Genomic DNA, 26,050 nt, shown 5'->3' with positions numbered 1-26,050 from the left:
GTCCACGTATTCGACGACGTCGTCGCGCGAGATGTTTGGCGCGAGGTAGAGGGTGACGACCACGATTCCGTCGCCCGAGTACGCGTCGGTGTAGACGGCACTGTACGGCGACTCGTCCCTGACCGGCGAGGTGGACACGGCGTGCGACACGAGGTTCGCGTAGACGTGACCGACGAGGTAGACGCCGCAGTACTCGCCCCGACTTCCGCTCCTGGCGAAGCAGCAGTCGTCGATGGGGAAGTGGGAATGCACGGGTGATGCGAAAGAATTCTTCTTGGCCAATCGCCCTAAGTGGGTATGTGCTAAAGAAATTAGGAACTATTCTTGGCCAATCGCCCTAAGTGGGTATGTGGTGCGGATGGACGGACGGCGGTGGACGCGTGATTCAGGGTCGCTTAAGAAGTGCATTCGCACTTAAAAAGACCCGAAAATAACAATTCGCCACGGAAGCCATACACGGGAAGGAACGACGACTGGGCTCCCATTCATATGGGCAAAGACAGCGACAGTCGACGTTGCCGAGGCGTATAGTTCTCGCTAAGGTGCAGTTACAACGTACAAGGAAGTCTCCCCGGCTGGTTTTCGATGACCGTGCACCGCGTGCAAGCTGCGCATAGCAGCGGAATTGGAGATTTATATGATGCGACAACACGCCTCCCACCGATATCACCGGGCGTTCGGCACTACTATATCTTGTCTCGAGCAACCGCGTATGGTAGACGCGAAGTTCTACTGTGTTTTTCGAAAAATGCACTCGGGAATATTTGCTTTCAAGGTGGCTCTGATGTCGAACCCCAGTGCGGCACCTCCGGACTGCCCAAATCCAAAGATGACAGAATTGTTGGCGGCACGGCGGCAAAAGAGGCCGAGTTCCCATGGCAGGTAAGAATTTCCACTTTGAAAAATTTGTGCCACTATGAAAAATGCTGTCTTAATGTAAAATAATTCTGTAGAAATTTAGAGAGTAATTTACTAATGTGTAGCATTCTTATGCCGCTTGTCTTGAGTGTGAGTTTTTACAGACAAAGTTCTGGTTTTTCTAAATCCTGCCCGACCAAATATCTCCGTTTAGGCTATTATAACAATTCGAAGTGGGACATTCGCGAAATATGCAATTATCGTGGAAATGCCATGCGTTATACGTTTTGCCATTTCCCGTAATTTTGCAATCTTTTTCTTAATTTTTAGTTTTTCGAAATTTCGTTCCACCAATTATCTTCATTTATATTATTATAAGGAGCACATTTGGAACTTTACCGAAATCTGCATTATTGTGGAAATGCAGGGCGTTAAACGGTTCGCGAGATTTTGTAATCATTTTATGGTTTTTTTATTTTTTTTAGTTTTTCAGAATTCCGTTCAACAAATTATCTCCATTTACGCTCTTGTAACGGAGATAGCCGAGCCATCGTACAATGTTTAGACGATTTATTTACAGGGTAGAGGTGAGACGAGCGTGATTTGAGCGTCGTGGTGGTGGTGGTGGTAAACTTTATTCACAACAAAGGTAGAAGAGGAGGGGGTGGAGTCAAGGGTGGAATCCTATTTCCAGGACTCCAGTGGCGAAAGCCCCTATCTTGGCTCTTCCCTGCAGTTCTCGCTGACTGGAGAGGTCCGAGCTGGACAGTGCCGCTTCCCAGGACTCTATTGATGTATTGTAGTTGTTCTGTTGCCATATGGTCGGGCAGTTCCATATTGGCGGTGAGCGCGACCACGGGCGGCGCTGCGGAGCGCGCCTTCGTGACGTCGGCTTAGGGATTCTTGCATTTGCCGTCTGCTTCACTCGGGTTTGCTCTCTCTGCTGTTTCTTTGCGCGCGGTTGAGATTTTGTGCTTGTCCGCAGCAGATATCGCGTATCCGCAACTTTTTTTTCGTAACAAAAGACTTAAAATAGCGTAAACCAGCTCAAGGCGTGATTTTAGGTATAGTTTTTGATACCGCTCCGGAAATAAACATTGCCGGCGTCGCCCATGCATTGCTGCGAAGGTGGTCCTGTGCGGAGCGCGAAGAGTCGGAGCTGGGCGTCAGCCTCTGTGTTCAGCAGTCTTTCGAACAAAGGTAACAGCCGGAGGCTGACAACCGACAACAGCTAAAATGGAAGACCAAAACAAATTCCAGGCCTTTGGGGCTGTCGGCTTTGGCAGAAGGCTTTACGATTCCAGCTAATCGTATGTAAGGTAAAACAGATTTGGCAACCTTGCCTAACGCTCGAAACTATTGTATCAAGTCACTTCACGTTGTCACGGCATGAAAGCGTGCCGACATGCACTATGGGCACAAATATTGTAGATTGATTTCCAAATAACCTGCTGTTTGTATAGGCGCGTGCTGGTTTTATACCAGGCTTCTAACCAGTATGCAGGCTTGTTGAGCGAAACGAGTAACCTGTATGGCAAACATACAGTAAGACTATGTTTGTTATGATTTGGAGGGATATTTCGGTACATTTGCCACAGTCATACCATCCCAATATTCAGATAGGCGTTATAGTAAAACTGCACTCAAGAGGAGGAGGACCAGGAGGAGGAGAAAACTTTAACAGTAAAATCTAGCTGGTTAGTGGGCAGGCTCCTCAATCCAAGACGGGAGAGTAAGATTTATTCTTCAATTCACCGAATGTCATCCCGAGTAGTCCAGGATTTGTTCTTTGCGACTGAAGGGGTTGGAAAACAATAAAGAGCTGTCGGGACATATTCATTGGTTTCGAATTGTGTTATACTGAAAATTGGCATGTATACTATTTATTGCGTTCTTTAGCAAGTAGTTTTCAACACCGTAATCATGTCATAACTTTTCGGATTGAGATTGAGTTCATTACGATAACGATGGTTCGATAGAAATTAGGTCACAAAAGCCGCCTTCGAGTACTGTGGACAACGTTATCTGCGCCGTAGCACAAATCTCATTGCATTGCATATTCACACGAACTTTGTGAGCCTCGCAAACATCCCCAAACCTCCTAGGACGTTTGGGACGGTGGAGAAAAATGAATGCGTTGGGCACAGAAAAAAAACAACATTCATCTAACAACAACGAAATAAATAGAAAACACCCGTTTTATTTCCTGCTGTGCGTCCCGCTGCTTGATGCGTAGCATTAGACTGTTGAGTTCTCATAAGTGCATTTCAGAAATAGTTAAAGGAAGCCTACGCATTTTGAATACTTATCGAGGAGCTCTCAGCACTAAAACTCGCAAATACGCTAGATAGGACGAGTTACACACGATCGTCTGAGCGATGCTCTCTGAAAGTCGTTCTCTCTCTCCTCGTGTGTTGTGTAAACTTGCGCGGGATAAAGCTTCAAATTATTCAGAGCTGCCAGAATCTGATTGAAAACACGCTTTTTAAAGCCCCAAAGCATCAAAGCGGGCGATTTCTAGCAAAGGCACTGCTGCCAGTCACAACCGGACGACCGCGGCGCGGGTGTAGCAGCGGCACGAATGTAGCAGACGACAGCGGAGCGGGTCCCTAAGCTGACGTCAAATCCAGGGGGCGCCACTCAAACATCTCACCGCCAATAGTGTGGAAGAGGTCTGCCTTCTGATGGCATTTATGGCATTCTTCGTTATACTTATCCGGAAACATGAGTTCTAATCTAGACTTATGTGGGTAGGTATTTGTCTGAATCTCCCTAAGATTTCTGGCCTCCTCTGCGTCTAGTAGAAGATGAGGTGTCGGCATTGTTTTTATGGTTAGTCGGCATAACCGGAGTCGGTCGGTAGCCGCACTGTATGGAGGAAGGGCGTATGAATGCTCAGACTCCCCGTGGTCCATGATTTGCCTCGCGAGGGAGTCCGCTTTTTCATTTCCTTCCAGTCCCTGATGGGCCGGCGTCCATATTATTTTGTGTTTGCCTTTCGGTGTCAGAGGCATTATATTCTTTGCTGTTTTAGGAATTATTGCGCAAATTAGGTTTCAAATTGCTCTCGTGGAGTCAGTAATTATGGTGAGATTTTTCTTTTTGTGCTCGCCCCACCTTATGGCCATTAGGATGGCGGTGGTTTCGGCTTTTTGTATGTTCTGTTTGTTGCTCTTTAGGAAGTCTAGAGCTTTCCCGTGGCAGTTGACTACCACCGCTGAGGCGTTGCCACGGCTGTTAGTTGCCGCGTCGGTGTAGCATCGTCCGGGTCTTTGCCGTATGTCGTCCTTATGTATCTTGTTCGTGTTAGTCTTCTTCCTTTGTTGTGTGTGGGATTCATTTTTAGGGGAATCGGTGCAATTTTGAGGCTTGCTCTTTGTTGAGGAGAAAGTTCTGTCGTTCTCTGTATGTACTCTGAGTGAACTGAGTACCCGGCTCTTCTCAGTATTTCTCTTCCAGTCTTGGTATTCAGTAGTCGTTCTTTCTGGGCTTCTAGGAGAGTCTCTGTGACCTCCCGCAAGGTGTTGCACACTCCCAACTTGTAGAATTTCTCATTTGAGGTGTATATGGGAAGACCGAGAGCCGCCTTGTAGGCAGTTCTGATGAGTGCGTCGACCCTCTCATGTTGATTTGCGTCGTTGTGGTGGTACGGTAAGCTGTAAGTAATTCTACTCATGATTAATGCTTGCACCAGCTTGAGAGTGTCTTCTTCTCTCATGCCTTTTCTTGTTCTTGTGATTCTTCGGATGGTTCTAGCCAGTTGTTGTGTAGTTTTCTTTAGCTTGTCCAAGGCGGTGGTGGCCTTGTTGTCGTTTTGTATGTGCATGCCTAATATTCTTATCGTTGGTTTGAAGAGAATGTTTTGGTTGTCAATTACTATGCTTCCAGAGGGAATTTTCTCTTTAGAGGGTATTATTCTAATGAGTTCAGTTTTTTCCGGGGCACATTTTAGGCCATTTTTTCGTATTGGCTCTTGTAGCTCGTTGATTGTTTCTTGTAGGATCAGTAGTTTTTCTGAGAGGGTTCCACTTTTGGTCCAGATGGTGATGTCATCTGCGTAGATTGATTTGCCGATGTTTTCTTTCTCTTCTAATTTCTTGGCTATTTCAATCATTGTCAGGTTGAACAGCACTGGGGAGATGATGGCCCCTTGTGGAGTTCCCCTGTTAGGCATTTCGAAAGGTTCGGATCTAGTGTTTCCAATGCCAATCGTGGCTGTTATGTTTGACAGGAAGTTTCTGATGTAATCATAAACTTTCTTGCCGCATCCTGCCTTTTCAGCTGCCTTCAATATTGCCTCATGCGATATGTAGTCAAATGCCCCTTTCATATCCAGGGCTTATACAATTTCATCGTAGTCATCATTGATTGAGGATGTCGTGTCTCAGCTGTAGAAAGGCATCTTGAGTGGATAGACCACTTTTGAAGCCTTGTCGTGATAATTCTTTCCTACACCTTTCCTACGCTCGAGGTTGGTGATATGGGTCGTAGATTTTCAATAGCCGGTGGCTTCCCTGGTTTGGGTATTGTCGTAATTCTCGAGTGTTTCCATTGCAATAGGTAATCGGTTCGGCTTCCATAGCTTTTCATTTCTGTATGCAGCTAATGCTTCCAGTTGTGAGTCATTTAGGTTCCTGAGTATGTTATTGTCAATTCCATCTTCTCCTGGCGCACTCTTTCATTTGCGGGCAAGGATGGCTTGATATACTTCTTCTTTTGTGATGTCGCTGTCGAGCTTTGCATTTTGGGAACCTCGGTATTCTCTTGTAGAGGGGGGAATTTTCGCGTTCAGTTCAAATCTGTCTTTTAGGGTTCTAATTAGTTCCTCGTTGGTGCCTTCGAAACCTTTGGCTACTCTGTTGATATTGTGTCCGGTCTCCCTTCTTGTTGTTTCCGGATTGAGCATACCATTAATTATTGCGCATGTCTTCGAGGTATTTAGGGTATTCTTGAGTGTGTCACAGAAGTCTTGCCAATTCTGATTCGCGAGTTGTATCGCGTACTTCCCAGCTAGATTCGTGATCTTTTTAATTCTTGCTTTTAGCTTCTTGTTGTGCTTTTTCTTTTTCCATCGCTTAGTTAGCTTTTGTTTCTTGTTCCATAGACTGATCAGATGGTTGTCGACACACAGGTATACGCTCTCTTGTCCAAATTCCTTGGTGGACTCTGAGAAAAAAGGTATGATGTAAAATCGTACGTGGCTTACTCCGAACAAGAAGTTAAAGGCGTCGTTCACGGCTTTGCTTCTGGCACTACCTCAGAAGAAATTCTGGATGGCTTGCGCGTGCGGACCATCGACACCAAGATCGTGTTCGCTCGCATGCTGGGCAAATCGACCACCGCTCTTGTCACCTTCGAGGGCAACACGGTTCCCTGCGCCGTCTACTTTTACGGAGGGGAAATGACGTGCTACCTATACAAGGCTACAAGGCTGGTCTGCCAAATATACAGAAAAACAGGGCACAGAGCTGACGTATGCCCAGAACCCAACGCCAACATCTGCTCGTCATGCGGAGAAGAAAACCCTGCGAAAGACCACAAGTGCACGCCCAAATGTGCGCTGTGCAAAAAGGAACACCACACGGGCTCCAAGGAGTGCGAGCGGAAATTCCGTAGCCCTAGAATCCCACCAGGCAACAGAAGCAAACTTTCAACGAAGCAAAGCAGACCAAGATGGTTCGACGACCAGTGGCCAGAGCTGGAACCCGGAGCCAGAAGACCGAGAGGACCAACCAGCCGAAGGGAAACCCAAGGGTTCTGGGACCAAGGCCCTCAAGAAGAAGAGAAGCAAAGAAGACGACAGAACTAAGGTGAGCTGGGCAGATGCAGCTTCCCAGGACTATATTTGTCATAAACGCAAAATGTCCAAGCAAAACAAATATAAGGATGAAATTGCAGCTCTCAAGGAACTTATATTAGACATTAAGGCCGAAAATGTAATGTTAAGCAAGAAATTGGAGAACTACGAGAGATCAGAAGGAAGAAACCCAACCCAAACAGAAACTGAACCCTCCACATCGGGCGCTCGAACCACAGCAGTACTGGACGACAATCTAATTAGTCGAATTAACAGGAAAATTCAAGAATTTAAAATAGAAATAGAAGTACAGTTTAAAAAATCCTCATGGATTGGAGCAAAACCTTAGGGGAAGAGAATGCACAAATCCCAATGGACCAGGCGAAGAAGCAATTAGAACAGGCTAATAAGCGGAAGCTCGATGACACACGAGCGAGCAAAAATCCAAAACAAATAATCATTGAAAACGACCCAAGCCAAACGGACGCGGAATCCGATGACACAGACTCAGAAGATGACCTATAGAGGCAGCAAATCCAAGAACAATTAATAATATGGCAATGAAATTGTAGAAGCCTACATAATAAGAAATACTCGTTAGAAACGTACATAAGCACCATAGAACTGAAACCGGACGTCATATGCCTGCAAGAAGTAAAGGTGCAAACTAGTCTCAGAGTATACAATAGGATAGACCTTTCAAAAGACTTGAGAGCAGCTGTATACGTAAAAAAAAGACATAACTTGCCGGAAGCACTACTTATCCACTAAAAACCGTCAGCGAATTTGGTTGAAATATACCCCACCCAGAGAGGACAGAAGTTTCTTCATATTGAACATATACAGCTCTCCTTCCAACCCAAAAGAGAATTTTACCCCTCTTTTCCAAGAAACGATGCGCCTGACCCGGAACAATGACGTCATAATCTTGGGAGACATGAACGCTCCACATAATGAATGGCACTACAACTACAACTCCGTAAAAGGAAGAGATTTAATTGATACTATGGAATATCCAAATCTCCAAACGATCAATGATACGGCATACCCCACCAGAACGGGTAACCACAGATGCAAAGATACATGCCCTGACTTGACCATTGTGCCCACCAAGGACAGACTCACGGCCTGGACAAATACGGGTGAGAATCTCGGCAGCGATCACGATATCGTAGAGATCAGGACGAAATCAGACAATTTTAGAAGCAGGGCAAGAAAACAAACGATCACTAATTGGGACGTTTTTCGAGAAAAGCTAAGAGAAAAAGAAGAAATAGAAGACATAGACATCTGGTGTCATAACGTGATTTGAGCGTCAAGACGATGGCCGATCTCACGCGCAAAAGCGCCTTCCGTGGTGCTTCTTCCGCTGACACTGACGTGATACCCTCACGGGCTGATGCCTGCGCACCGCCCATACCCTCACGGCATCATGTGCCCATTATTCTCACTATGATGCATTATTGTGGAAACGCCATGCGTTATACGTTTTGACATTTTCCGCAAGTTTTATATAGTTTTCTTATTTATTAGTTTTTCAAAATTTTATGCGACCAATTATCTCATTTTTCGTTATTATAACGATTACATTTGGAACTTTCCCAGAAATCTGCATTATTGTGAAAATGCAGGGCGTTACACGGTTCGCCAGTTTTCAAAATCTTTTTATATTTTTCTTATTTTCTTGTTTTTCAAAATTTCGTTCGAACAATATTCTCCATTTACGCTATTATAACGATTAAAGATGGAACTTTCGCGATATCTGCAATATTAAGGTAATGGTATGCCTTATACGTTGTGAAATTCTCCGTAATTATTTAATATTTTTCTTATTTTTTAGTTTTTCAAAATTTTGTGCAACCAGACATCTTTCTCTCTTTACGCTATCATAGAGATTAGAAATGGAACTTTCGCCATATCTACATTATTGTGGAAATGCAGGATATTACACGTTTCGCCGTTTTTCGTACTTTTTGTATTTTTCCTATTTTCTAGTTTTTCAAAATTTCTGCAACCAGTCATCTATATTTACGCTATTATCGCGATTACAGGAGGAACTTTCGCGATATCTGCATTTTTGTGGAAATGCAGGTTGTTACACGGTCCTGGCTGTGGGGAGATACGGCAAAGAATGCTACGCATTAAAAAAAATCCTTCAGTCTATTCTCTTCGCGCGTTGTTGAAAGATAAATATGGATATATATTTTAACAACAAATCATAGATAATAATTCTGAGTGGGTTGGTAGACGGTTCTCTGATAGTAAACACTCTTGGGAAAGCTCATTCCCGATGGTAGCCCGCCCCACAGCGGTGGCAAAAACAAAACTTCTGCAGAGGCATTTAAACACGCGAATTCGAAAGTCTTCTAGTGCCGCTCTTGAAATGTTTGTAAGTAATTTTTCGCATGCGGTATCTGCACTCCGAGCTACCTCGGGCTGCGACTGGGGGCGTTGCCGGAATTCCCTCTGTTATAGACGAGGTGGTGTAGGAGGAGGAGAATTTCAATGAGCACAAATAAATTGTTATTTGTTATTGTTCTTGTTGTGTATCCGACTTATAAGTAAAGAGTCGGATACACAGCAAGAACAATAACAAAGAACGTTTACTTACGTAGCGGCATCGGGACTTGCCTTCATCAGAGTACAGTTACATAACTTTGCTGTCACAAAGATTTGGAACACATTCCTTATATAGATTTGCAGAAAACTGCGAGAAGGATCGGAAGATGTTTTGGAAACGGAGAGTATGCATGCAGTCGGGCTAAGCCTATGTTACAACAACAACAACAACAACAACAACAACAACAACAACAACAACAAAAAGAGAGAAAAGAGAGAGGGAGGAAGGGGTCGTATTTACAAAGAAGCGGTCAAGGTTTCGCGGTTTCAAAAGGAAGAAAAAAGTATACAATAAGGTATTCAGTGGGTGGGGAGACTGGTGGGGAAGGATCCATAGAGGCATGAACGAAGAATGTGTTTTCGGTGTGCCCCCCCGCGGATGGCCAGAATAGACACAGTACACAAAAGAGCATTGCACAAGAGCTAGCAACTGAACAGGAAACAGGTAGGGTCCATAGATAACAAAAGGTTAAACGTTTCTAAGTGGTGGGGGGAACGCGGCCTCCTTCCCAAGGACAAATCGCATTGTTGAGTCGCATTAGGCTAATAAAGCTGCTGTATTTTGGGGAGTTTCTGCGAATTCTGATGGGAAAGTCAAGGGCAGGGTTAATGAAGAATGTGATAAAAATTATGAAGTCGCCAATTTTAATCGAGGGATAAGCCCGTTAGTTTTCCGTAACTTTCATTAATACCAAACGTCGCTGTCCCGAATCTCGCGGTCGTGGTAGGTTTTGAAAGCGGATTCTAATATGGTTGCTTTAAGATGTTCATATGCATGACCGGGACGGTTCACATGTCTTGACAGGGGCAAATAAGAGCAACTTTTTGCACGAGAGCGGTGATTATTGAATTGTATACGGAAGGGAGTTTCAGTTTGGCCGATATATTGCTACCTACAAACAGTGCACTCTAGAAGGTATACGACATTAGCAGAGTCACAGTTGAAGTTGCCCTTTATATTTACGTAGTAGTCTGAAGCCGTGCTGGTGGCACGCTGCGTAGTGGTCTTGTGTGGGCATACTTTACATCGGGGTTTATTACAGGGCATGCAACCAGTAGTTTCCGGTCGGCTGATACGAGAGTTAGTAAGAAAGTCGCCTAAATTCTTATTACGCCGGTAGACAACGCGTGGTAGTTCGGGGAATATGCTTTTTAGGCGTTCACTTTTAATTATGATATTGTGATGTTTTCTTAGTACGGTTGACACTCTTGGAGCGGAGGCTGAGCGGGTTAGAACTAAGTTTGTTTGCGGGTTAACGTTCGTGGCTTTTTTCTCACAGATTTCGTTACAGTCTAATTGGTTGGTCCCACAATAGCGTTGTCGATAACTTGTTCCGGGTATTTCTTATTCAGGAGGGCGGTCTTGAGTTGTCGACAGTTTGAGTTAAAGTCGGCTTGGTTTGAGCAAATTCTCCTAAATCGGTGGGCTTGGCTGTAAGGTATGGCTGTCTTGCAGTGCCTGATATGGCTACTTCGAAAGTGCAAATACTGCCGCGTGTCTGTCGGTTTTCCATACAGTTTAGTTTGAAGCCAAGGAAGTAGTGACGGTGACGTCCAGAAAGTTTACACTGCGTTCCGAATAGGAATGAGCAAGCGAAATAGTAGGATGGGCTAGGTTAAATGCCTCAATGAAGGCGAGGAGTTCCGCCTCACCGTGTTGCCAGATCATGAATATGTCATCAATATACCTTTTATAGTACATTGGCTTTAAATATTGGGTGTCAAGAAAGTTTGATTCCAAGTGAGCCTTAAAGATATTGGCATAGTTGGATCCGATTCGAGTTCCCATTGACGTTCCGCTGACTTGCACGTAATGAACCCCGTCAAACTAAAAATTGTTAGGTTCAAGATAATGTTTAAGGAAATGTTCGAGAGTAGAAGAATCGAGTTGCACGACGACTGCTCATACGGAATTGATACAGCGGTTATGTTATCTTCATGTGGGATGTTAGTGTACAGTGACGCAACATCGAAGGTGACTAGGAGGTAGTATCAGGAATTTCAATTTCTGTGATGTCTGAGAGAAAGTCATTGGTATGCTTAATGAAGGTGGAAAAGCTGTGCGGAATGTCGCAAATGAGATGATCCGCATAGCGCGAGAGGTCTTCGGTAACAGTGCCAATGCCAGAAACAATGGAGCGCCCTGGGTTGTTCACCTTGTGAATCTTTGGGAGAAGGTAGAATTTACCGGCTGGGGTTAAAGGGATCAGGGAGCGAGCCGTGGTTTCATTGATTGTTTTATTTTTAACAAGCTCACCAAGTTTATCTTCGACGATTTGCTTTTAGTATTGAGTAGAAGCATTAGGGAGTGCTTTGTAGAACGTCGATACCGGTAGTTGCTTATTGGCCTCGTTAACACAGTCGGTTTTGTCAAGGATTACGATAGCGCCTCCCTTATCGGCAGGCTTAATAATTATGTCGGGACAGCTTGCGAGTTCCTCTAGGGCTTTCTTTTCGTTGCTAGTCATGTTATGGCGGAAAGAAATTTGTGTTTGGTATGATCTTCGTACATCGCGTTGGACAGCGCTTCATGTACGTGTACATGTTGAGGAAGTCTCCCGGCCTCCAAACGCCCGTTTAAATTGTCTCCCGCCAGGCGTGCAGCGGCTTGTGGACTGAACAACGCCACTGCAACCCAGACGCTCCTTTCTCTGGGAGTTCACGCGCTCTTCAGGCGTCGAACGCCGAATGTAACCTTTAAAACTGCCCCCCCCCCCCCCAAAACCTTCCTTTATACCCCAAGCCGACCGACGTGCCCAGCCTCTCTAATGAAATTTTGATTATATATATATCTATATCTATCTATCTATCTATCTATCTATATATATATATATATATATATATATATATATATATGTATATATATATATATATATATATATATATATATATATATATATATATATATATATATATATATATATATATATATATATATATATATATATATAGTCTGGAATCAAAAACTCACACAGAGCGCGAAAAAATATGGTTAGTAGAGACAGCGACACACGAGAAGGACATTAAAAATAAAAATAAAAGTTTACTGACGTTTCAGGGAGAGGACTCCCTTTCTTCAGAAAGGGAGTCCTGAAGAAAGGGAGTCCTCTCCCTGAAACGTCAGTAAACTTTTATTTTTAATTTTAATGTCCTTCTCGTCTGTCTCTGTCTCTACTAACCTTATATATATATATATACAGGGTGTCCCAGCTATCATGCACCAAGCTTTAAAAAAAGAGCAATGGCGTTACTCGAAAAAAACCTAGTGCGTAATGTTTGCAGTACTGTGGAGAAGCGGACAGTAATTTTTTAGTTAATGATACTTCACTAATTAATAGTAATTAATTAATTAATTATCTAACTCGAGAAGTACTGTCCTAATCACTGAAGTGTCAATGAGGCACTTGTAGGTACCCACGAAGGGCATCTAACTGAGGTATTTTCAGCGACGAACTAATTGCGTACTTATTTATTGTGACTGATAAAGAAAACCCGCGAAATATGAAAAATACCACGTGACGGCGCCTCCGCGCGCATTAGCGCGCATCGTAAAGCAATGCCCTCAAACAGGCGGCCTCCGAGTTAACCAGAATGAAATAAACAAAAGAAAGAAAGAAGAAATCGCGACCGAATTTGTGCCTTATCTGCACACGCGCCCCGCGAATCTTGCTGTTGCTGCTCCTTCGATGCATTCCATTATCAAGGTGATGCGCTGTCTCTTCAGGCGGGTGACAGGCGAAGCAGTTGCTTTCAATCTGCTTATTTGGGGACGCTGCTTTACAATGCGCGCGGAAGCGCCGTCACGTGGTATTTTTCATATTTCGCGGGTTTTCTTTATGAGTCAGAATAAATGAGTACGCAGTTAGTTCGTCGCTGAAAACACCGAAGTTGGATGCCCCTCGTGGGTACCTACAGGTGCCTCATTGACACTTCAGTGATTGGGACAGTACTTCTCGAGTTAGATAATTAATTACAATTAATTAGTGAAGTATCATTAACGAAAAAATTACTCTCCGCTTCTCCACAGTACTGCAAACATTACGCACTAGGTTTTCTTCGAGTAGCGCCATTGCTCTTTTTTTAAATCTTGGTGCATGATAGCTCGGACACCCTGTATATATATATATATATATATATATATATATATATATATAATTAGGTTTTTTAATAATTATATTCATTTCTTTGTATTTTATTTTTCCGTGAGACCCTTTTTCTTCAGTGTTGTCGGCACTATTTGACTTACATGGCGTCGCACGATAACGCCAAACCGAAATCGGCCAGTGGCAAATGTCAGGGCAGGAGTACTCGCGATTATTCTTATTCCTTTCTTTGCTTGCAGGTGTCTATACAGACGAAGAGCGACAGCGATCACTTCTGCGGAGGAAGCGTGATTGCCCCCGACATCATCCTCACAGCTGCGCACTGCGTCGATGAGTGAGAGACAACTGCACTCTTGTTCTCTTTTAGATTACTATAACCTAGGTGCCAACATGCAATTAAACATGAGCTATAAGGATTCGCGAAGGGCAAAGGCAGGACATAGAAGCATTTTTTTCGAATTGGGAACTGCATATACAGGCCCCACAGCCCGGCTTCGTTGTGCCGTCTTTGACAAGGGCACAAGGCAAGACTAGTCCAAGGCTGCTTGTGAGTACATCTCAATGCTGTTCCGAGGCCAGTCATGCCACTTCATACGAACTGACCCGTTCTAAAACGGTTACGGGTGAGAAGGATGATCGTTCTCCGCACACGTGACGCCATGAGAGGGTTTTAGCAGCGGTGCTGTTTAGGCCGAGCATTACTTGTTCGTCGCACCGAAATACCTCGAAATGTCAGGAAAAGTGGCGAGGAGGCAAGGAGCGCACGAGCATGTGTTGCGAGTGAGTGCCTCAACAAAAACAAAATGTGGGGGGGGGGGGGGGGTACGTCTCGGGATTCCCACCCGCCTGCCTGTCATCCTCTCGCCTTCCTTATCTCTTACTTTCGCTCCATCTTTCTTTGTCCCCATTTGTTCTCACCTGTCCTCTTTCAGTCTCCCTCTCCCTTTCCCCCGGACTGGGGGGTATGCTGGTCAACTCCCAAATGAGTCCGAAATATCCCCAGTGCACTTCTTTCCCACTTTCTATTTCAATAAATCACTCACTCACTCACATTCACGGAACTTTCCTCCGTGAAACCGGCAACGTAACTATTGGACCACCCCAAAGGCTTTAGGGCTCCGGGGATAGCATCGGCGGGGAACAATAACATGTGCAGCGAATGGGAAAGAAAAACTACGCATCGCGTGGTCGGAATCAAACCTTGGTCCCTCGCTTAATGAAACGGGCGTCTATCAGATTGAGCTGTCATCGCATGGCGGGCGCACATCAGTTATTTGGGTTCGTAGCGCGGGCGTTGTATCGTATCTTGGGCGCTAAGCGCTGATGTACCGCGCACGCGCAGTTAACTGGCAGCAAGCGGCACGTGTTGAAGATTGTTACTCCAACAGCATATCTGTTAAAAACAGAAAAACACGCCCGCTTCCAAATGCTATATATGCAGTACGTGTGCAATAAACGAGATTATTTTGCTCCACTGCACCGGTGTGGCATGTATGGCGGTATGCACGAAACGAAACATAGTGTCAGAAGTGGGATGCGGATCCAAGCGCGGTTTTGATATTGCGGATCCAAGCGCAGCGCAGCAAGGACGACGCATTCAAGCAGAAATATGAGATTTTCCTGGCGGCATTGGAACCGAATGAGAAGCAGCGTTCTGTGTCATCGAAGTCACCGCTCATTCGGAGTGTCGCTGGTGAGGATGCCATAAAGATATTCGATACGCTGAGTTTCGCAGAAGGCGAGGACAAGGCCGACTACGCGACGGTCATCAAGAAGTTGGGCGACTACTTCGCACTGCGGACCAGTGCATGAACACTGCAAGTTTCGGAAGAGAGTTCCGAGCCAAGGCGAGCAATTGGAACACTTCTTGGGAGACCAGAAGAAACAGGCGCGGGCGTGGAACTTTCACGCGCTTCTCGATGCCATGGTCCGATACCAAATTGTGTACGGAACCGACGATGACATGGTGCGGGAAAAGCTGCCCAGAGACTGCGAACTGACATTGCAGAAAGCTGAGGACGTCCATAAGGCAGCCGAAACTTGGGCTCTACACGAAGAATCCTGGGCACGAGACCAACAGCAAGTACATGGCGTTCGCAAGGCGAGCCCGAAGCCCGAGACGGGGAAAACCAAGCTCTACGAGTTCTCGAAGTGCACACGCACGCAGAGTGTCATGCCTTTGGACGACGTGCACCAAACAAGAAACCACTTTGAGATTCGTTGAAGAGCCAGTGCAATGGGGGGCGAAATTCAAGATCATAAAGACAACTTCAGTGTTCTAGAATTGTCAGCAAGAGGCGTAATAAGCCAACGCGACTGGATGGTTCGAGCGCATGTCAACAGCATTGTCTGTCGAGATAAAAGTCGACACAGGATCTCAGGCTAACTTGCTGCCCCTGAGAATATACAGCAGAATTCGCCCTAGTCCTGAAATGAAGCCAAGCAGCGCAGTGATTCACTCGTACGGTGGAGGCACAATCAAGCACCTTGGAATCGTCAGGAAGGATGTGACACTAGGTGACCTAACTGTTCCTCTCGAGTTTTTTGTGGTACGTAAAGGTGGTAAGGTAATCCTGGGCCTAGAAGCAACCGTACACCTTGGATTTATCTCGCGCGTTCACAGCGTATCACAGGACGGCTGCGAGGAACTTGTGAAAGACTTTCGTCACCTGTTCACTGGGACCAGTTTCGTCCAAAGAGCATGTCATGTCGTCATATGGTTCTTCGAGACGACGCCATGCCAGTCATTCAACCTGTCTGACGTATGATTTGGTCCTGACAGAACCATTACAAAGAGAACTCGTCAGGATGGCGAGTGCTGACAGCGTTACAAGAGCCGCGAGCCTTCTGTCTGGGCGAGTTCTGTGGTGATTGTTCGAAGAAAGAACGGGACAAGTTGTCGTGTGCGTTTACCCTAGTAGAATAAATGGCCGCATAAAAAGGGAGTACTACATGATGCCACTACATAGCAACCGATTTAGCTGGTGCAACTGTTCTCCCGGTTAGACTTAACTCAGGATTTCACGCAATTCCCTTGGATGACGCCACATCGCGGATTTATACGTTCTCCACTTCGTTCGGTCGCTACCACTTTGACCTTCGCCTTTCGGGATATCGTCCGCCTCGGGGGTCTTCCAAAACTTCCGAATGAAATCTTCGAAGGCCTTCACCGCGTGAAGGTATACGTAGAGGACATTCTTGAATGGGGTTCGTCAGTTGAAGAGCACAATGCGCGTCGTAAATCTGTGTTCTTGCTGCAGACGTGCCGGATTAACCTTCAACCCGGATAAGTGCAGTATAGACGCGCAGCAAATCGAGTTCCTTGGAGATGTGGTCGATAAAGCAGGCATCAGGCCAAGATCGGCACTGATAAACTGCATTGTGCACATGCTCTCCCCAGGACACAAGCTCGCGGTGCAAAGGATGTTAGACGTTGTCAAATATTTCAGCAAGTTTCTTCCCTCATTAGCTTAGACAACAGCTCTTCTGGCGAGCTTCATTAGGCAAGATGCCGTTTTCAAATGGGCGGATAACCATGCGAAAGAATTGAAAGAACAGTGTGACTGCCTAATCAAACAGCCCTTGCTGTTTATATTCGATCGTGCCAAAGCATCAAAAGTGTCTTGTGATGGGTCATGAGACAGGATCGGTGCCGCGTTGTTGCAGTGCCACAATGGCACATGGAAGCACGTGGCGTATGCGTCGCGAGCGCTTACCGAAAGACCACAGTGAAACTCTCAAATTGAAAAGGATGTGATGGCCGTGATCTTCGGCTGCGAGAGATGTAATCCCTTCGTCTACGGCCGACAGTTTACGTCTGAAACAGACCAGCGCCTTTTAATCGCTATCTCCCAGAAGGCAATCGGCGACATGCCTCCGAGGCTGCAAAGATTTTTCTGAGATAGCTGTGTTGTGACGTTGGACTAAAATTTTCTCCAGGTAAGCAGCTCCTCCTGGCCGACATACTGTCACGTGCCACAACCAAGACCACGGCGTGCGGCCTCGACAGGAACGATGTAGAGGTCCATGCTGTGAGTATAGTTTCTTCCCTCGTAAGTGGGGACACATGGAGGCGGCTGGCGACAGTAACGGTGCGAGACGAACAGCTGAAAGATGTGCTGAGTGATCTAGAAGCTGGAAAACGGTTGGAGGGGCGATGGAAACCATTCGAGGGACAGCTATCGCAGGTGAAAGGAGTCCTGCTGAAAGACTGCACCGTGGTTATCCCGGCTAGCATGAAACGTGAGACACAGGAAAGGATTCACCAGGGACACCTGGGAAATGACAAGAGCAGAGCGAGGGCCCGACGCCTTGTGTTTTGGCCGGGAATAAAGTCGGACATTAAATCGTTCCTCCAGACGTGTTCTATCTGCAAAAAAAAGTATGCATACAGCCAGCCTTCAGAGCCTCTACTGATGCGCCCTGTGCCAGACGAACCGTGGTACCGTACCGGTATGAACATTTCCGGATATGTCGGGAGGTCGTATCTATGTTTTTACGACGTCCTGTCAAACTCTCCCGAAGTCGAACTGCTCAACGACACCTCGGCCAAAACTGTAGTAGACGTACAAAGTTCAGTCCTTGCCAGGTACGAGATACCCTTAGAAGTTTGTTCTGACAATGGTCCTCAATTTTCCAGTTGTGAATTCGCATTGTTATCACGACTGTTCGACTTTAGACATGGCACGTCTAGTCCGGGATACCCACGTTCTAATCTAACGGATTGGCCGAAAAGGGCGTTCAGATAACTAACGTATCCTGAAGAAAACGACTGAGGCGAAACAAGATTCCTGGTTGGGACTGCTTGCCGTCAGGACCACTCCACTTGAGTGAGGCACATCGCCTGCTCAGGTGATGGTGGGGCGACGGCTCTGCGCTACGATTCCCGACGCCCAAGGCAACCCCAGTCACAAAGCACTCAGGCGCCTTAAGAAGGACCATTCTAGAATATCAATGGTCCCCCTGAACCACAGAGATTCGGTACGTATCAAGAAGGGTGCATGGGCGACGGAGGCGCAAGTCCTCGAACATTCCGGTCACCCCAGGTCGTATATCTTCGTCACGGAAAACAGCATGGTGTTGAAGCGCAACCGCCAGCACCTACTACTGACCCGGTAGCCCTTCCGACTCGACGACCAGGACGACAATGAAGATGACGTCGGGGGAAGGCTTCCAGCTGCGACAGTGCCCGCTGAGCCTGCTGCCCCAACAGGTGTCTCGTCCACACCAGCAATAAGAAGGTCTCTCAGACAACGTCGACCGCCTGAATGTTTGGCCTACGACCGGAGCATCGTGTAAGTGCCTGGAACAAGAGTGTGAAATCTCCAGTGATATTATAATCAGTTTGCTTATTATTCCTTGTTTTTCGAACGGAGGAAGATGTGTCGCATCTTGAGCCCTAAGAGCTGATGCGCACGCGCAGCAGCAAGCGGCACGTGGTCAAGATTTTTGCTCCAACAGCACATCTGTAAGCAACAGAAAGACACGCCCTCTTCCAAATGCTATATAGGCAGTAGTGTGCAAAACGACGTTCTTTTCCTGCAGTGTACCGGCGTGGAATGTCTGGCGTTACGCACGAAACGATACAGGCACTGTCTTTGGACTTGGCCGCCAGTTCTAGCTCGTGCTAACGTGGTCCACTTTGGAAGGCATATGAAAACCTGCGAAGGAAACGACCCGGGCCCGCCAGTCATGAAGAACTTTCAGCGGCAAGTTAGGAAATAGATGTGAGGTGTAACAGCAGGGTCCCCAACGAAAGGAGAGGGGCCACCAGCTCCGCTGTTTCTTCGACCCTGCACCCCTGTAGTGCAAGCTGCGCCAATTTTTTCATGATGTACGGGAAGTGAGGCCAGTAGTGAGATTTCTACTTGCGTGTTAAAGCCCACCCGGGAAAGGGATTTCAGATGGCATCACCACTGTGTACTACAATCAGAATTACTGAGTGCGAAGGTAATCACTTCTGGAGTCATAGAGCAGTTAAACACTAAAAGGATTGAATGAGTACGAATAAAAAATTAGCAGTGGATTAGCTCGGGTATGCGAGGATATATGTAGCATGAGCTAAGGTTCGGCAATCCAATCCAATCCAATCCAATGCAATCCAATTCAATTCAATCCAGTCCAGTCCAGTCCAGTCCAGTCCAGTCCAGTCCAGTCCAGTTTAGTCCAGTCCAGTCTAGTCCAGTCACTGCTCCTCGCGAATGCGTAGCACGGCTCTCCAGGAGCCACGCCAAACGGCTAACAAGCGGCTCCGGCGCAGCGTCAGACTTGGCTACTACGCAACGGAGGCGCGCAGCTGGGCACGCGCCGGCGCCAGTGTGTCTGCCACGGCTATGACGTCACTCCTCTGGAATGCGCAGACCGGCGAATGTGCAGACCCAATTCTCTACATACCCGTACTCAAATTGGATTGAATTTCCAATCCAATCCAATCCAATCCAATCCAATTCAATTCAATCCAATCCAATGATCCGCGCGCTTGCGTAGCACGGCTGTACTGGAGCCACGCGAAACTGCTCAACCTCGGCCAGTGTAGCTTACGCTACAAAACAAAACGGCTGCGTTTCTGCTCACTTCGCTGCAAATGTCTTCGAATGACGCTAGCCTCCTCCCTCCTGCCACGTAGATGTCTCCTCTCTCCTCTCCCCTGACAATCACTCCCACTCTTCCGCGCCCGTCCCGCTTCTCCCACGATAACATAGCGGGCAAAAGCCGAATCAAATTTCCCGCGTTCCACTGCTCAATAAAACTTTTATTGCGGTTTACTTCGAATTCCGCCACGAGGTCCTGGTTCAAGCTCTAGCCCTTTTTGTATACAGTGGAAGTTCGTTGATTAGACCTTCAATAATTCGAATCTACGGATAATTCGAACTCCACGAGCTGGTCCGGCCAAGTCTCCTTAGAAGCCTGTGTATAGAAAAGCCCGAGTAGGCTCTGCACGGGATAATTCCAACTACGCACCACCGCACTAGCGCTTTGGCGCCTAAAACAATGGCTGTGGCTACACACGAGGCTCTATTGAAGGGAGAAGGCAGGATAGCGTAAATTCAATCTAAATGCCACATGGCGGGCCTAACGGTGGACGTAGTCTTTGTAAACGCGGCCGATAAGGACACGAGTGCAGTGGTGCGTGTGGCGCGCGATCAGACGAAGGTCACAGCTGCGAAGCGCAGAACGTGTCGCTGCCAATGCCGACAGGGACGAAGCGTAGTGCGGCGGTCGACTCAGAAGTAGCGGGCGGATCGAATGCCTTCCGTCTTTTCTTCAGTATTCAGGAAGGCGAAGATGAAGCTTTCATTCACATTCATTTGTTGAAGTAAAAAGTTACGACTGTCGCCTTTAGAGACAAAAGGCAGACCTAAATCAGGGGCCTTCTCAGGAATCAAAGTGTTGGCCTTCCCTGTGCATTCCTAGCTGCAGTGTACTGCTGTCATTCTTCACTTTGTCTAGTTCGAACTTTCTTTTATTCGAACGTAGAGGGCGGGCCCGTTGCTGTTCGAATTTACGAGCTTTTACTGTGTTTGTTTGAAATGTTCGTTTTTAGCGTGTCTTTTTACTTTTTATGTTATCTCAATAGTTAACCAGCCATCTATTTTCAATTAAAAGTACGTTTTAAGTATCACTTAGGTTTTGATGTTTTGCCACAAAGTGCGATGAACAATGTTAACAAGTATAAAATATTGCACTATATTTAGTGCGTTTAAGTTATTTTGCCTAAATAAACACCCCACTCAAGTATTATTTTATCTTTTCGCCGCATGGCTGAATCAAGGGACGGACAGACGGACAATTTTCTGTTTCGTTTCGAGGAGCCCAAGAAAGAATATCGTCTTTAAAACAGCTACAGCTCCCATTGTAATTTAACTGACGACATTGACGCAAAGAAAAAAGCACAAAGGGGACTTTTTTCCTAACAAATGGAGGACGTTTTTCTTTGCCGACAACAGCACAACCGCTGACACTCTCTCCGTTCAAGCGGGGCTACTGGACTTGAAGAACCCTCCCAGTTACAGCCAAAGGCGTTCGGTAAGAGGACATTTCTATTTTGTAACACTTCACGTGCCTGGAGATCAGGTAAACGCACACGACAGCACTACTCAACATAACAAACTGTGATAAGACGTCGTTCAAATGTCTTTGAATTTGTAAGCCTGCAGCACAACGTAGAGTATTTTTCGGTGCTTATTAAAGGAAAACGATAAAAAGGACTACCACTTACAAAAGAATCGTGTCATTGTAATTTTGCATTCAAGCATTCCGTCTGTTTCACCCCATAAATACCTTGAATACTTTCGCGAAAGTGCCGTTATAACCGGGAAGGGCAGTGTGCCCAATGGGCGTGCTTTTGCCTTTACTACTTGGAATTTTCACCAACACAGTCTGTCATTCACGTAAACGTATGTGAGCGAGGAGAACTATAGGAAGACGACAGTACAGAGCAAATATATTGCATCTGAAGCACGATATTCTGCAGCAACCAACCTAAACAGAAAACGTAGCCCAGGTCTCAAATTGAGTGGAACTCGCGGCAAAACAAAACCGGCAGTTATAAAATAACAAGTGAAACATTTCAATTGAAAAAGCACAAACGAGGCTAACGGGGTCTTTTCCTTCCCAGAGGTAATCAGGCAGCTTTTCCGGTTTCCTTAACAATTGCATACATCCGTTTCCAAGCTATCATTATTTAGCGACTTTGCTGAGTACATGCACTGCCCACAGGATCCTAGCTATGCTTTTGTGCTTCATGGTGTTAAGGACAGGAAAAAAAAACGCAGGCGTTCGGCATTACATTCAAGTTGCTTTTCGGCGCCTTTGAGACAAAATAGTTGTGAAAGGTGACTATCCCCATCATCATCACCATCATCATCATCAGCAGTAGCAGCAGACTCATGAGCAGCATAAGCCTGTTAGAACGAATTCAAAACCAGACCTATCCGTTGTATTTCCCTCGGCTGCCGCTCTGCGTTAACCCAATGCATTCTTACCGCAACCATATGCTCACCTTTTTGGGATTGCCCTACTTTTCACCCTTTTTCTTGGATGCTCCAATCCTATTTCCATCGTCCCGCTGGTGATTTGTCCTCAGCGTCGCGATTACCGTTCTCCCAGAGTTTTTGTTTTACCTTCTAGCGAAGAGATGTTCTATTAAAGCTTGGTCCGCAATCCTTCATGCTGGCTTTTTATCTCAAAGCTCTACACCTAGCAAACTGCTTTTGATTAATTGTGGGGTTGAACGCGCCGACGTAACGCAGGCGATGAGGCGCGCCGTAGTGGAGGGCTCCGGATTATTTTTGACCAGCTGGCAGTGGCGTCGCTAGGGGGGGGCTGGGACCCGGGTACCAGCCGCCTCGGTAGTTGGGGGGGTGCCCCTCGTGCCTCTCCATTGTCTTTAGTGGACGTCGAAAACCGGAAAACGACTAAACTGCCGCTGCCTATTCAAACTCTCCTCCATTTTCAGTATAATGGGGGAAGGCAAGAAGAATTATGGCATTCAAATATGCGTGGGGATTATCCGATAATGCGCGTGGCGTGAACAGTTGCCGCGATGCCACCGGAGGGTGTGGGGAGCAAGCTTGTTCCTTCCAGGAAGGGGGGGGGGGAGGGGGGAGGGGTAAAGATGCATGTAAAGATGCGACAGCAAAGATGCGTGTCCCCGGCGGCGCTTTGCTGCGCCGAAATCTCGACTCATTGGCGTTTAGCTTTCGGCATTCATCTGAAAAGCAGCTACCCCAGCTGGGCTTTCACTGTCACAACAATTCACTTAAATCCCAGAGCTTCACGGTAACGCAGTGCGTCTGAAGCTGGGCGTGTCTGCATTTTATTGCGCATGAAGGCACGACGAAGGTGAGTCTCCTCTCGAATATAAGAAAGGGAGACACACCCGTTTTCAATAATTTCTGGGTTGCTGTCCTCTGCCCTCCGTGAGACCTGACAAAGATGTATACCGGGAAACTTGTGGACTGTAGCGCCGGTGCTTTACCTGGACGCGGAGACACCCCTCTCCCATTCTCTCAGGAAAGAGTTCTCGAGGAGAGAGAGAGAGAGAGAGTAAACCCTATTTCGACCTCCGGTTCAGGGGAAGTGGAAAATTTCGTTTCTCAATTGCAATGGACCTTTTTCCAGCATCCATCCTTTTAGCAGCCGCCACAGCGAACCTAAACTGGCAGTAACGCACGCCCCAAGAAATGTTTGGATTTCGAGGAACACGCGTGCACAAAATATGCTGGTCCTGCAATCCCTCCCGCACCCAACGTCACCCGTGCCTTTCACATGAATGTCACAGTAGCAAGCGCAGGCTCGTGTGACTAATCTGCAGTTCTTAACTTTTTTTTTTCATTTTCGTTTCTCCCTCACTGCAGTAGCAAAGTGCTAGCGGCGTGGTCAGCCTCAATTATTTTTGCCCCTTTCCTTTGAAAGCCTTTTTGTGTGCATGTAAGAATTCTGCGAACTGCCCGAAAAGAGGAAATAAAGACGTGCTGCCCTAGGAAGCATAGCCGCTGCTCCCCAAGCAGCAAGCTGAGGGGGCGCCCTTTTGTTTATTTCGCCCGAGGCTACTGCCAAGAATGGCGGACCGGCGGCCCGTGCATGTACAGATCGCTACTAGAAAAAGGTCTGGCATCTGGAACCAGAAACACAAAAACAACTAAAATACGTCCCGAGTTCCACAGACGTAAGAATTTCAACACTGTATGATATCGGCAGGACAACGCGGTCCCTTGAATGAGGCATCCGCTTAGGGACCCTTAATTTAGAATCCGATAAAGCGTTGTTTGCGCTGTAGCAGGCGTCTGAAGGATTTTAAATTTGCACCGAATGTATTTAGGCTACAAGGCCTGACGCTCCATTACCCCTAATTCCCAGATATATATATATATATATATATATATATGCCTTAATATCCCCCCTGTACGACTACAGTTCAGTGAAACGAAACTTTTTATAACGTAAAAGCAATAGTAATGCTTCATTAGTGTTCCGAAAGTTTCCACTCCAACGAAGACCAACCATTACCACCAAATATTTTTTTTTTGCTAATAACTGAAGTGAAGGCAAAACAAAACAGTCACGCTTCCGTTTTCACGATGTCAAAGAACATCTTATTACGTCAAAAGAGTTAAAATAATTGTACGCATTGCCCCAACATGAAAAAAGAGAAGAGACATTCAGGTGGCGTTCTAAATGATGTTGCCAAAATCTTTGAATGTCTCTAAATGAATCTTTTTACAAAGCTCGACCTTGTTTCCTTTCGCATAACTGCAGGTACGTTATCAGAAGAATATTTTTTTGCTGCTATTTTACACCATCCGCTAACGCGGGATTTTCTAATGACATGCTCGACGCACTATATGTAGTTTATTACAAAATTTCCTTATCGTGTCATGTTTGTTTTTGCCAGTTTTAATTTCCCCACATTACCTGGAAATCCTCTACGACTGTGACAAGGCTATCGGAATCCTCTACTTTCCGATCATTATACGCCTACTTTTACTTAACACAAGCAACTACCCAGCTAAACAGGACATCTTCATCTGTATGTTCGACCTGATACTAAGCGTCCAGACATTGTTTCAAATATTAGCCACACGCCTGAAATTAGCGATCTCTGTATTGTTTGTATTGCCTTTTTCCCGCTGAATGTGCCATCTCATCGTGCGTCCAACAAACCAAAAAGAATTTGCGACAATGAAAAAGCCACTTTTGCTGCTTCTGACAAACTGATTCATAAATAAATGTATGAAAAATTCTGAAAATCGTTTGGTTGACGAAAACTGGTACATGTTTAAAGCAGTTCTTGCATATTCCAGAAAAGATCATTTTAATGAATCGTAGTTCGCATTGGTTTAATGCAATAATTAGTGCTCTAAAAACCAAAACAAACGGCTTTTCTGTAAGGGTAAATATTCAGGTAATCTACAAGCCTGGATCCTTCAGAGAACAAAAAATCAGTATTCATGAAAAAAAAAAAAATTAAAAGAAGCAAAGCATGCTTACTATAGCATCACTGTTCCTTCATTATTGCCAAAATACCCCCCGAAGTTCTGCATTGTGGTTATCTGTATCGAACGCTCGTATTCCAAAGCCCTCACCTTAAATAAAACCTGCAAAGTTTTTGTTCATTTCTATGCAAAAATAGATACGTCTTTCGTTGTTATTTCAACACCTTATTTTAACGATACAAAATGAGTGGGTAAACTGAATTTAGAAAATTTTAGGAAAATAAAATAATTAAAATAAAATAAAGGAAATCGAAATAAATAAAGCAAATAACATAAAATAAAGGAAATTATTTTAATATCAAATGAAATAGTGGCAATTGTGCTGATTTCTTCTGATTATTGCTGACATTTTGTATGAACCCGCCGCGGTGGCTCAGTGGCTAAGGCGTTGCGCTGCTGAGCACGAGGTCGCGGGTTCGATTCCCGGCCGCGGCGGCCGCTTTTCTGATGGAGGCGAAAAGCAAAAACGCCCGTGTGTACGAGATTTCGGCGCACGATAAAGATCCCCAGGTGGTCAAAATTAATCCGGAGCCCTTCACTACGGCGCGCCTCATCGCCTGCGTTGCGTCGGCGCGTTAAACCCCACAATCAATCAATCAACATTTTGTATGAGAGGGGGGCGACAAATTTGCTTGGGCCTCGGGTGCAAGGTTAGCCAGGAGCACCACTGCCACATG

General features: G+C 45.9%; 1 protein-coding gene across 1 annotated transcript in view; it reads left to right on the top strand.

Moving 5' to 3' along the window:
• Positions 1–531: 531 nt before the first annotated feature.
• The window catches only part of LOC144180710 (trypsin-1-like), a 35,951-nt gene continuing 10,432 nt past the window's right edge, over positions 532–26,050 (top strand). The window contains exons 1-3 of the mRNA XM_077708992.1: positions 532–882; positions 13,617–13,711; positions 21,324–21,402. Coding sequence (XP_077565118.1) covers positions 586–882; positions 13,617–13,711; positions 21,324–21,402 — 471 coding nt within the window. The 5' untranslated portion in view covers positions 532–585. The remainder of the gene's footprint in view (positions 883–13,616; positions 13,712–21,323; positions 21,403–26,050) is intronic.

This window comes from Haemaphysalis longicornis, unplaced genomic scaffold (assembly GCF_048455015.1).
Source record: "Haemaphysalis longicornis isolate Haplotype H1 unplaced genomic scaffold, Haemaphysalis longicornis Haplotype H1 scaffold_4, whole genome shotgun sequence".
NCBI classification, from domain to species: Eukaryota; Metazoa; Arthropoda; class Arachnida; order Ixodida; family Ixodidae; genus Haemaphysalis; species Haemaphysalis longicornis.
This window is presented reverse-complemented; position numbering and strand designations above follow the sequence as displayed.